General features: G+C 37.5%; 1 protein-coding gene across 1 annotated transcript in view; it reads right to left on the bottom strand.

The window, feature by feature from the left end:
* The window catches only part of DCDC2 (doublecortin domain containing 2), a 70,936-nt gene that overhangs the window by 4,632 nt on the left and 52,889 nt on the right, over positions 1–13,415 (bottom strand). The window contains exon 10 of the mRNA XM_062568029.1: positions 9,281–9,381. Coding sequence (XP_062424013.1) covers positions 9,281–9,381 — 101 coding nt within the window. The remainder of the gene's footprint in view (positions 1–9,280; positions 9,382–13,415) is intronic.

The raw sequence follows: 13,415 nt of genomic DNA, 5'->3' as shown, positions 1-13,415 counted from the left end.
AGGGAGAAAGAATGCTTATGTGCACATTTATATATGGGGAAGAAAAAGATAATTTTTATGGTCAAAAGTCTGTGAATACTGTACATGCTTCACTTTACTTCCCTGAGCAGTTCCAATGATTTTAGTGAACTTGAAGTAGTGAGCTAAAGCCTACATATAAGTGCTTATAGGTCAGGGTCTAATTCAAAGTCCCCTACAGTCTACGGGAACCTTTTCATTGATTTTAGTTCACTCCAGTCATCTTTCCACCTACAACTGTACAAAATGTCCATTATGTATACATCAAGTTACTGCAAACTGTGTTCTTTCAGTCAGGATGAATCAGGATAGGTCTACTGAAAGCAAAATAGGTATGTTGAGTCAGACCTTAATTCCTTAATTCCTTGCAGAAATGATCAGACTCATTTTTAGAAGTCAGCAATAATCTTGTTTATCCAGGGATGGACAGTAACATTTCACATCTTAGTTTTTAGCTTTTCATCAGCTATCTTTTAAATAACCAGAATATTTCCATTAAGAGCATCTGTGGATACAGAATGCATTGGTTTGATAGTTGAAACAGACGTGGGATTCTGCTGTTCCTCATTTCATCTAAGTCTGAGTTAGACTGTGAACTACTGTGTTGGCTTACATGAAGTAGTGCAAGTAAATTACAGTTGGGATTCCCGTGAAAGCATAAGACATTTCAAATCAGGGAACCAGTTACAGCTCTAGAACTGAGTGACTACAGTCTATTGCTACTTTATAATACAACTAAACAAACACAACTATCATCTCCATCAATGTTTTGCAAATATTAATGTCCAACTTCAAAAGGAGAGATTCCAGGGTCTTAGCTGAAAGTAAGCGGCATTTCAAAAATTCTCTGGAAGTATCCAGTCAGTCGTAGCCCAGGATAATTACGCATATATACCATAATAAACTAGAAGGTAAGTATGTCTGAGTTCCTTTAGTCCTATGTCCACATCATGAAAGACGGTAACACAACTTGAACTTCACAGCAATGAACAAAAGACTGGAGAAGCATGAGGTGACTACATTCTTATTCCTTGAGGTAATCTTCATTAAGAGTAAATGTCTTCTAGGACAGGCAAGAGCTGCACCCTTTCCCAGTGACTGTGATGGATCATTCTTCCTACAGCCAGATGTGCTTCTAAGAAGGTTTTCCTTTTCTTTTTGTGCAATTGCAGGAAAATAGAAAATAACCTTCTATCTTGTTTAGCTGGCTTAATCTTTTAAGCAAAGACAATGTTTGTTCCCCAGTTGAAATTACTGTAGCTAAGATAATTAGCTTTCAAACCGTACCTTGATGATTGCGAACATGATTCTTTGCTTATCATGGACTATCAATAAGAAGATGCACCAACAAAAATGTAGTATATGTATATTCAAAGGCATAGTCAACCAAAGGCACACAGAACAACTGAAGTCATTGTCATCTTAACAAGGCTGAAAACATGGCCCCAACTTGACTTCCAGAGCCCTCCTGACTTACTAGAAGGTTGACAAGGAACAGAGTGAATTTCATTTTGCATTCAAGAAGTATGGTTGCTTGATGGTATTTTTTATCTCAGCAAAAACAGAGCATTTAAAAAAGAAAGATGTGTTCTAATTACACTCATCATGCTATCATTCATTAAGAACTACATTAACAAATGCCATCATCATTCAGAAGCAATAAGTCAGGAAATCTTTAGACATTGAAGCATTTGGCTTCTCCTCCTCCAGGGATGCTAATGTAACCTCTCAGTAGGTTTGTACATGACTGATACTAGAATATTGAAAAGTGCACTATCACAAATCATTTAAGGCGGAAATTATTTTATACCATTAATGTAAAACATAATTTTACTTTACTGAAACCATTTGGAAATGTTTACTTAGATAATGGCCACAACAGACAAACAATGAGGCAAACAAAATCTTAATGGTCATACATATTGTCACAAATACATCTCACAAATACAGTATCAGTAATACTTAACTTTGATTGCACCAATCAGCTTAAAAAGACCGAGCTGCCCCTGCTACTACTCAAGTCAAGAACGCTTTGCAGCTGTACTGCACAGATTCCAATAGCAAAACATTTTGTTCCTGAACCAGACAGGGTTGCTAAGTGACAGCAGCACACTTATCTTCCACATCATTTACAAAACCCAAGCACTTAAAAATAAAGAAATGAATAGTTAAGTATTCTTGAGGTTTACAGTTCCCACATAGTAAATGTGGTGCTGTTTTGGAAGTCAAAAAAATGTCTTTACCTCCAAAAAAACCAACTTTAAACTCAAATATATTTATGAGTTTGATGCATTTTTACAACAAATGTAGCACCTGAGTCCAGAGTCTGATTTTCCATGAGATCATAGCACCTAGAACTCTACCCAAAATGAAGGGAAGTGGCATGACTTGAAACTGTAGAAAAGAACAAGCTTTCCAACTCCATTCCTCAGTTACAACGTGTGGTAACTGGAAACACACACACTTCCCTAACCACAAGAAGGCCATGACAGAGAAGGAAACATTTGACCAGATCCTTAAATTTCTAAGATATACTCAAGTCAACAACATTTTTCTCCACCCATTGCACTGACAAAAAATTGTGCCTAGCTTTTCAATAACAGCATTTTTCTGTGTATGCATGAAAATTGACCCTAAATTTCGCACTTCACACCCTACAATGCAGTATAGTCCATTGTGCATCCTTGTAGATACTGACACGAGAAAGCTACTAACCATTTCAAAAGAGGCCACACTGATGTTGCAGAAATACATAAAAGATTTCTTTTTCTCTGGGAACAGGTGGGAGAGGAAGTCCTCCACAGTGAATGTAAAATACCCTAAAAGTTTAACAATTCGAGAAAGCATAACACTTTAGGATTGCGAGGGGTTTTTCAAGAAAGGTGCATGTGCAAGAGGGAGCTTTTTTCAAAGCGGCATCCAGACATATTTTACAATAGAACTGTGTTTGCAGTCTTCACACTGGAGAATCTAGACCTTCTAACAGTTGGCTACACAGACCTTCAAAGACAAGATCAGATCCTGCTGCTACAACTTTAGAAATCACACACATCTAATGCAGAAATCTAAGGAAGCTCTCTGTCTCTTCTTATCCTGAACTACAGATAACAAATCAGTGTAGGCTGTCCTATCTCATACACAGATAAGCAACAAAAACTTAAGTGTAAATCAATAGAGTTGAATGAAAAACATGCAGGAAAAAAATATTTTTATCTGCTGACTTGATCAGCACTCAACATCTAGAAGATTTTAATTATAGTTACATCACTTGTAGCAAAATTTGAGTATAAAAAAATCTTGCATGTAGTCTTTCCAGATGCCATTTTGAAATTCTTACTGATGTAATGCAAAATGTTTGCTAGTGAAGAATTCTGGCCTTTATAAGCAAGGAATGTCTCTTTCAGCAGCCAGCCTGTTTTAATGTTGAATCAATGCAAACTTAAACATTTTGCCTTCAGCAACAGGAAAGATAAACATTTTATTTAGTTCACTGAGGTGAATCTTGGGTCTCTAAAGCAAAATATATACTTCATAATGAAAACTGCAAATGAAAGGTGCAAATTTTCTGCAGCTGCTGATATATTCCAGCTACACAGAGGGCACCTAAGGGAGCTACACAATTTCACATCACATCACAGCCCAGGAAATGGAGAATAATGAGTGGCATCAGGACTGCATTAATCAGTGGACATGTCTGGAATAATGGGAAGTAAATGGCTAGTGAAAGAACCAGGAATAATGGGAAGTAAATGGCTAGTGAAAGAACCAGGAGTGTGACCATCCACAACAGCCCCCCAAATCAGAGCCCATTAGACAAATTTAACTTCCAGTAATCTTTATAAATAAACACAGAAAGAGAGAGGGAGATGGGCATGATGGGTCTGAAGGAAAACAAAATAAATCAGATATCTTCTCCATCACTTACATCTTAATAGCCAGTACTATATTCCCATGGCAAAGCAGGCTTGTGCAGTAACACACCTGAATTCCTCCTAGGGACCGAATAACTTTGTACTTCATAATTCTCAAACTTACTCATCTCCACAACTTAAATAAAATTGAAGAAAAGTAGTAGTTTATTCTGAAAGTTTTACTGGCTGACAATTTTCATATCTTAGAAAAAGTCACCTGGAATATATCTATACTAACAACAGACTCAAGTAACACATTTAGTTAGCATTTCAAATATGAAACTTCTACTGCTTCATTCCCTCCTACCAAGAACTGCAAATATCTTCCAAAATAAAACTGCATTGTTCCCCAGCTATTTGCACAATTGATTTCATAGTCTGTCATCAGTTCCTGTTGATGTTGACACAGTGACATAAACAGCAAACTTGGAGTAAGCCTGCATGGCAAAAGAAGAAACTATCCATTTTGTATTTGGAATTTTAAGTCTTGGTACAGAATACAGAAGGGTCTGGTTTGATTTTAGGCAAAACACTGATTTTTCCTTCTTGGTGTTAAAGTACAACTGTCAGCTAGTCTGGAGTAAAGCAAATCTCATTCTTTCAATGTGTTCTCAGCTGGCAGACAGCATTTTTACAGAACAGGACATAAGCAGGTGTCTAGCCAGTACTACACTAAGTTTAGTTAATGGCTAATCTGGCATTTGTTCAACTGTGTACTTCAAATAGTAAGACAGAGAAGGCTCATTAGCAACCACCTCACTTTATGTGGCTGATGAAAATGATGATAGCACATCAGAAGTCTCAGCATTCTAGTGAAAGCTGGTATGTAAATATTCATGTATTATGCAAGATAGCTAAGCACTGGCTGGCTGTCCTGTTCCATGTTTCTGGAACACAAACTGAGTTCAGTTAAGAACAAGCTATAGAGCTTTATATTATATAATTTTAAAACTATTTAAAACTGCCATTAACAAGAATCTGTACCTGCAAAATGCTAAATGTTTTCAAGGTCTGAGTAACCTCAGTTATTCTGGAATAAAGTGTACATGGAGTTACTCAGAAGACCTTTCTTCTTGCCAGATTGTATAGGAAACTATACATATAGTTCTAAAACTCAGAAATAAACCATAGCTGGAGTTCTCAATAAAAAGTGGGAAGAAAACATTTTGGTGCTTTGCCTTGCTTTCCTGGAAATATGAAAATCAGAAGATTATGAGCAATATGAATGTTTGATACATGTGCAAACACACATATGCTACCAGAGGTAACACAGTTCCCGGTCCAAATTGGGAGCACTTGAAAAGTATTTCTATTTGAAGATGATACAAGGACCTGTGTAAATGAGCTCAGTGGTTCAAGCTAGTTCCCAGTGTTACAAGCCTACCAGCACAAGTGATGCTCACTGGCAACTGTATCAACAATCCCAGCTATGTCTGCCAAGTACAGAATTGGCAGTGAAGAATTCACTGTTCTCCTCTCCCTAATGACAGTCACCAGCAGTTGAGATGAAGCAAACTGGCAAGACTGCTAGTGCAATGGCCAGACCCATTGCCTGTGCTACAGCCTTTGGAAAGACTCCTGTCTCTAGGGCTCTTGGATTTCACAAGCACCACAGCCAACATAAAAACTGAGATTTGACAACCCAATTTATACTGTCAAATGCTTTACACTACCCAGGGGAATTCTTTATGCACCTACAGAGGCCAGTAACAGGCTAATCATCTTACAAATTGATTATTACAGAGCTAAGACCTGGACAAGATATACTTCAGGATGTCATAAGAAACAAAGATTAAGAAGACAAGCAGGTATGATCTTCCTCAACATCGCTACTATCAGCACAAAGCAACGAACTCTATCATACCACCTCAACTGCAATTAACAGGGCTGATGAGCTTGATGGCATTTAGCACAGAGCTCTCAGGCTGGGGCAGGTACTTGCTGTGAAAAGACACAGCAGCAGAACTCTGTACCAGGGACCAGGATCAGTCATGCTCTTGCATCTTTCAATCACTTGGATCACGTCTTCAAAAACAATGTCTGCAGAATAGCTGAGCAACATTCCTTCCCATTAAAAACAATCAATCACTGAAAATTATTCCATTTAGAAACAGCAGCCTAAAATAAAGCAAATGCAGAGATCCAGATTCTTTTTTCCAGACTGATACTGTACCATTCTTCAAACTTGCTGCAGTGGCAATATCACATGTGGCTTTGTTAAAGCACAGAAAGGCAGAAATTACAACACAGTATAAGGTTATAAAACTTCTATCCAATTTCCCCTCAGACATTCCTCTTTAAGTCTGGAGACATAGCTTGTATATATGTCTATTATTCTTCTTTTACTTGATTGAAATGAATTTTAAAAATCAACCAAAAAATAGGAAGTACAAAAGCCAGACAAATCTTACCCAAAAAGTTGTTTATAAAACTGAAAAAATCTGAGATGAACAAATACAGAACCACAGGAAATAATTATGTTGGAAGAGACCTCTAGACATCATCTAGCCCTGCTGAAAGCAAGACTAACTTCAAAGTTCAAAGAGGCTACCTTGTCCAATTTAGTTTTAAAAGTAGCCAACGATGGAGATTCCATATCCTCTCTAGACAAGACAGTGCTTACAACTCTGTGAAAATGTTCTTCCTAATACTCAGACTTCCCTTGTTGCTACTTATGACCACTGCCTTATTTGTTCTCTGTGCAACTCAGGGAAATGGTTGGCTTCATCTTCTCTTTAACTCACATATGTAAGTGAAAGAAATTGAGAGAAGTTGAAAAGTTGCCCTCTCTTGTTTAGCCTTCAAGGCTCGACAAACACAGTTCTCCAAGCTTCTCCTTGTGTGTCATATGCTTTTGCATTCTAAACATTTTAGTATGTTGTTGTGCTGGACTCTCTCTTGTTTATAAATACCCCTCTTGTACTGGGAGAGGCTCAAAACTGGTCAAAATAATCCAGACATAACCTCACAGATACCACATTGAGGTAAACAATCACTTCTCTTGATGCACTGGCTCTTACCAACGCAACCCTGTATGTAATCAACCATCATCACCAAAGCGTGCACTGCTGATTCACTTTCATCCTGTTAGCCACCAGGACCTCAGGGCCTTTTCTGCAGAGTCGCTCCCTAGTCTGCCAGCTCCAAGCCTGTATCAAAGCACAGTTATTCTAGCCCAGGTGCAGGACTTCTCATTTTTCTTTGATAAACTTTATGAAGTTTACTTCATCTCATTCCTTCAAGTCGTTGCTATCCCTCTGATGCCCTGCTCTCCAGCACATCAACTGACAAGGACAGTATGGAGTCACTTTTGACCTGAATGAGGATGCATCCCTGCCATCATCCACATCACTGATGAACATGCTAAACCATATCAGGCTCAGCATGAAACCCCAAGGAACATCATTCATAAATACATGCCATTAGATTTAAAATCACAGACCCTTTGATTCTCAAACTAGGTAAGTTTATCACCCATCTTGTAATCCACCAATCCTATCTATACCTTCCCTAAGGATGTCTCCCTCCCTATATCTTCTTACCTATCTCCCAATTTTCCTATAAACAAAATATGAGGGTCTATGTTAAAGCAAGATAAATGACAATAACTGCTCTCCTTTTATCCAGAGAGCCAGTCATTTCACCACAGAGGCAAACAGCTTGGTCAAGCACAATTTGTTTGGTAAATATTTGCTGTTTGCTTCCAGTCACAAGCATCAGCTTCCATTTCCAGACAAGCTTTGCCCTTCCCAATTTCATCCCTGCATGCCCAGGCAATGTTTCTGTATTGCTCATTAGCAGTCTGTCCCCACTTCTACCTCCCATACCTTTCCTTTCTCAGGATGAGCTCAAGTAGGAGTTCCCTGTTCAGCCAGTCTGGCCTCCTTCTATGCCTCATTTTCTTGCACACTGGGACAGATCGTTCTTGTGCTCTGAGAAAGTTATCCTTGGAGACTAACCAGCTCTCCTATACTCCTCTGTCCTTCAAGCAGGATCCTGCATGAGGCTGACCTGCCAGTTTCCTGAACAGGCAAAAGTCTACTCTCCTGAATTCCAGCATTTTTAATTTTCTATTTTTCTTCTCTACTTCCTTCAGGATCTTTATCTTCTTGTGGCTACTGCAACTAAGACTGCCACTGACTGCCATTGCATCCCAAACCAGTTTCTTTTTATTTATCTGTAGGAAATCTAGCAGAACACCTCACCTAATCATTGACCCTTGTACTTGCACCAAAAAATTGTCTCCAAAACACTTCTGAAATTTCCTGGATTGCTTATGTCTCAGTGTGTTGCCCTGAGTGGTTAAAGTGTTTTTCAGATAAATACTTTTAACTCATTTCCCTTCTGTATGTTTATAATCTCATATTAGTCACTGTCCTTCAGCACTGAAATGACCGCCAGCAAGTCATAAAGATGTCTGAGAAACCCTTATGTTACTGGGATGATTTTTAGCCTGACCAATCGATCAAGTAAATTGTTATTCTTTACACTACTTACTGCATGGATCAGAAATATTATCACATGACCTAGGTGGCTGACCCCAAGCCATTATCAACCACAGACCAAAAGCACAATGCAACAGTGGGCTGGACACAAAGCTGAGTGCATTGTCAAATTCCTACAAAGATGCAAGATGAATGAGGACTGGCTTGTAAGCAATTCACTAGCAGAAAAAGAATACATTTTCAGCAAATAATTAAAATAGTTCTACTCCCCACTTAATTGGAATAAACTTTAACTTACTTATTTCTGGATTACATCAGTTCACAAGAGTTCATTTAATAAAACCATACAAAATAAAACTAAGGGTGTACAATCCTAAACCAGATAAAAGTATATTAACACATCAAAACCTATTTATTGCATCTGGTTTTATGATGAAAATTTTGGCCAACTAAATATCCTGTTGTTCAAATATGAGACAGTGCTGATAGCTTGATTTAAAAACAAACAAACAAAAAACCCTACAAATAAATCCATGTCTGTCTGTGATTCAGGAGTGCTAGAATTCTGACCTTGATTCTGTGCTGTAGTCCTTTCCATACTGTTCCACTAGTATAAAGGGACTGTGATTCAGGTGAATATATTTGTTAGGGAGTCCTGATTCTATAGGCCCTGTCAGGGCCTCCAGACCAGTTCTGAAGGTGATGTATGATGACAACATAACTGGTTTCTGACAGATTAACAGAAAAGGGAAGACGTTCTAAAGCTTCTATAAACAGAGCTGTATCTGTCAGCAGTTATAATCATTGCCACAGAATTGTGCTGTGCTCATGAAAGAAACTGGGGAAAGAAAAACAACAACCTGTTCTCCCCCCAAAAAAGCCATTTATTTAAAGCTTGATCATTACCTGGTCCAGTGGAACTTCTACACGAGTATCTTCATCTTCCTGCACTTCAGCTGCTCCCCACATTTCAGATCGCTCTTCTCCAGCTTTGTAAATACCTTCATCTACAATGAGAAAAGATGCAGAGTGGTAAGAAGTGAAGTCAAATTGTGACACTGTGTGGTACAACTATTGAACTGCACTCAATTTTGTTTTTGAGAGCAGGTTTCAGAGGTGACACACCATTCCCCATACAATACTTCTAATGAAATTTTCAATCTCCCATTATTCTCTATTTATTTTTCCTTTCCTTTTTTAATTACAAATGACTATACACTACATCATTTGGGGAAAGGAAAGGAGATACAAAGAGAAAACAAACAAAGCCCTGAAGTTCTCTCAGTTCTAGGAAAGGTCAGGAGTGAATCTGAACTTAATACCTTTCAACAACAGCGTATTACTTCTATATCTATACTCAATGACTGCATCCTCTTTTAATTAGTATAACAGTTTCATGACTAGCAAAAATCTGAAGCTGTGAATCAAAATCAAACATAGTGAAGCAAGGCAGTAGTAGAAGATGAACAAAAGTAGTTGGGATAAATTCTATTCCCCGTTCTTGAACATATGCAAGTGGAATTATAGCAGAAACTCTGTATCTGCATAAAAAAGTATGTACTCATGTAAAATGTAAAGAACATTTTAGCTAACAAGGCTAATGGCTCAAATGACGCTAAATTTTGCAATGATTTTATACCAACATTTGGTATGAATAACCTTTTTTTTTCAAGTGTAAGAAAACTCTAGGGGTCTTGGTGGTTTCTAATACAGGTCTTCTGATACTAACAAACTCTCTCTTCATCTGTTTAGAAAAGACACATGGTTCGAAATGCCACTGTGTTCACATTCAACTAATGAGCAACTACAACAAGAAATAGGAAAATTCATTTGTGCCGTTTTGGACTGCCTCTTAATTCTTCATAAAAGAATGTGAACTTGTTAACATCAATTGAACATGCAAACTGATCTCCAAAGCTTGACGCTGAAATAAGTTGACAGCCTTGTGAAGCATGCAATCATTCACAGAACCATTGGGAAGGTGGAAAAATCATGGATAAGAACAAGCAACAAGAGAGACATGCAGAAATCTTGAGTCGATCTGCGTAAAAAAGTTATGGTGTTGACTAGTCTGAAAGTTCATTTTCCAGTTACTTTCTCAAGACTATGAGAAACAAGGAAAGAGTTTATCCTGGAATCAAAGTTCTGAAGAATATCCTGCCATTGAAAATGGTTATCCAGAGGGGAAGGTGCCAAACTTATCTAAATGGCCATAGATGTCTACCATCAGGCCATTGACAAAAGCACTAGGAAGTGAAAGACATTTCATAGTTTGAAGTGGAAAGGCAGAAATGTAGAAGGCTAAGGAACTTACAGTGATATTCCTGGCTGGCACTGCCAATGGCAGCTTAGGCAAGAGATTTTCTGATGGATATAGCAGCTTAAGTAGCTGGGAATTGGTCCTGCTGGAAATCCTTCCGCCAAAAGACATACAATACTTGTCCTCTGAAAGTGCCAATGTTGAAAAATGCCGCAGGGTTCTTAGGACTACTAGCTGGATTTTTGTCCTAAACATCTTGGTGCATTTTGAAAAAGATCTTATCTTCATATGTAGCAGGAGGATATATGCTTTCCCTTTTTTTGTCAGATTATTAAATATAGCATGTCTGATGAATTACGCCCAACTGGAGCAAAATAAAAGGTATCTAGTATTTGCTGGCAACACAGTAAACCTTTGACCTTAATGACACCAAAATATGGTCTCATTAAGGACTCCTTATACTGAGACAGTTTTCTTGACAAATTCCGCAGTAGGAACACAGAATGCTTCTTGTATTTTCTCAAGTTATCAATGAACTTCACATTTCTTATTTTTCAGAGCATATTAACAAAAAGATTGCCTCATAATTTTGAGGTTAAATAAAAAAAAAAAAAGAAAATCCATTCAACTTCTCCAGGAGATGAGGTCTGCAGGTTCAGCTCACCTGTGAGCTACTCTAAGGAGCAGAAGGTTCTCTTATTGTTGCTGCTACTTATCATAGATATGAGATTTAGATCACAACCATATTCTGCAAGGAATGTACAAAGCGTTTCTTGAAAACATCACCATGATGACCCTCTTAATCCAAGGCCTTCCCTTAAGTAGCTTGAGAAAAAAACCTCAGTGGCTTGTACTAGATTCCTTGGTTCACTGAACTATAAAAAGTAAATCTGCATCTGAGAGAAATGCATTTAATATCACCACTATTCCCTGTAGACTCTGTAATAACATCCTTATCTTGAAGATCTCCAGGTCTTCCAAAGAAAACAGGGATTTTCTGGGCTTCAGAAAAAACAAAAAAAGATCCCCAAACAGGGGTTTTCTGCACTTTGGCACATAGCTAATTCATCAGGTTTCTCTCAGGCAGGGAAAGAGATAAATATGTCCTGGCCTAGGAGGCCAAATCTACAAAACTCATCCTGAGAGTTGAGGATTGTCAGTTTTAAACCATTTTAAAAGGGCAAATCAGCTTCAGGGCTACGCTAAATAATCCAGCAACTGAACTCAACACAAGGAGAGTGTTTTCTTAATTAAAAAAAAAAAAAAAAAAGAAAAAACTTTCACAAATCTTTAATCATAAAACCTGGAGTGTGGGAGGAGAGGAGAAGACAATAAGTTTCTACCTGAATCATACAACTGACTTTCCCATTCAAAAGACTGTATTCAGTCTTTTCAGTAACCGGGGGAGGGGGTCAATATGCAAAAATTTAAATCCCCATGGGATTTCCCCAAAGAATTCTCTAACAGGACTGTGCTCAGAAAGCTGGTCATAAATGGAAAGAGATCGAGGATCTCTCAAGGATACTGTCATTTATTGCGTATCTTATATGGAAAGTAAAGTAAAGTAGCATTTCTGCCCTTCCATAGAGTAGAAAGGTGCTGAAACTACATGGAAAACTGCAACGGGAAGGGGTAATGAGCACAAAAATCTTCAAATACTTCAAGAACAGTGTCCTCAGGCAAAGTGGGTAATCATCCCATTTTCAGAACAGCAATGTTCTCTGCAGAAAACAAGTCATTAAGAGAATAACATGTTTCAAATGCACATGACAGAAGAGATCGTTAGTTGGTTTCTAAGAGATAAAAGATTTATTGTTAGAAAAGGAAAAAGAAACATTATTTAAAGAAATAAGAAAATTTACAAGAAGAGGGAAATGAATTATTTACTTCTGTGCAAACATGAAAGCACTGAAGACAAATGCCCAAAACACATGTACCATTAATATTCAGGGAAAGCAGAAAAACACTTAAGTCTGAAATGTGCCAGAACAGGTGAAGAAAAAAAATGACACTAAAATGGGCAAGTTGTAAGATAACACAGGAACAAATTTGAAATTCCAAATGAAATGCCAAGGAATTAAGTTAGCAAGGAATTAAGTCCTGATTACATCAGGACATGCATCCTTCTTGTCTTTTGGTTCCAAAGTGAAAAGAAACACAAATAGTGTAAATTATATACAAAAATTGAACTTGATGAAAAGAAATATTAAGAAAATAGCTTAAAAAGTAAAACACTGTTAATGTTGCTGCTCTCTATTCTGTTTACGATTTTTGCATGCTAGTTGACAAACATCTAGAGGAGGGCAACTGAGTGAAAGGCCAACATACTCCTTGTTTACATAATTCTATGTCCAGATCTTTTCAGCAGGAGTTTGGAAGCCACATTAATCACTATTATCAATGCTGTGAGTGAGCCACTCACAGCTATCCCCCAAGCAAATGTATAATTTTATAGGTAATATTTCAGAAATGCTTTTTGGTTTAGAAAAAAGCACAAAAAATCTTTATTGATGCAATATTTCACATCTCTGTCTCTAAATCATTAGTCAGTTTCTATACATGTCTCTAAGGGAGAAAAAAAAAACAAGGCATTTTTAGACTCCTCAATAAATTACATGAAATAACATTTTTGTAAGTCATCATTCTGTACTATTATAGGCTTATATTGCAATCTCTACTAAAGTTAGAAATAAGTACTGTACATTACTGAAAACAGAATTCCCAGTACTTCCATTAGATGGAACATTTACGTCTACCTCAAATGGTTCATAAAACACTACA

This window comes from Rhea pennata, chromosome 2 (assembly GCF_028389875.1).
Source record: "Rhea pennata isolate bPtePen1 chromosome 2, bPtePen1.pri, whole genome shotgun sequence".
NCBI classification, from domain to species: Eukaryota; Metazoa; Chordata; class Aves; order Rheiformes; family Rheidae; genus Rhea; species Rhea pennata.
Note: the sequence above shows the minus strand (reverse complement) of the source record. Positions and strands in the feature narration are given on the sequence as shown.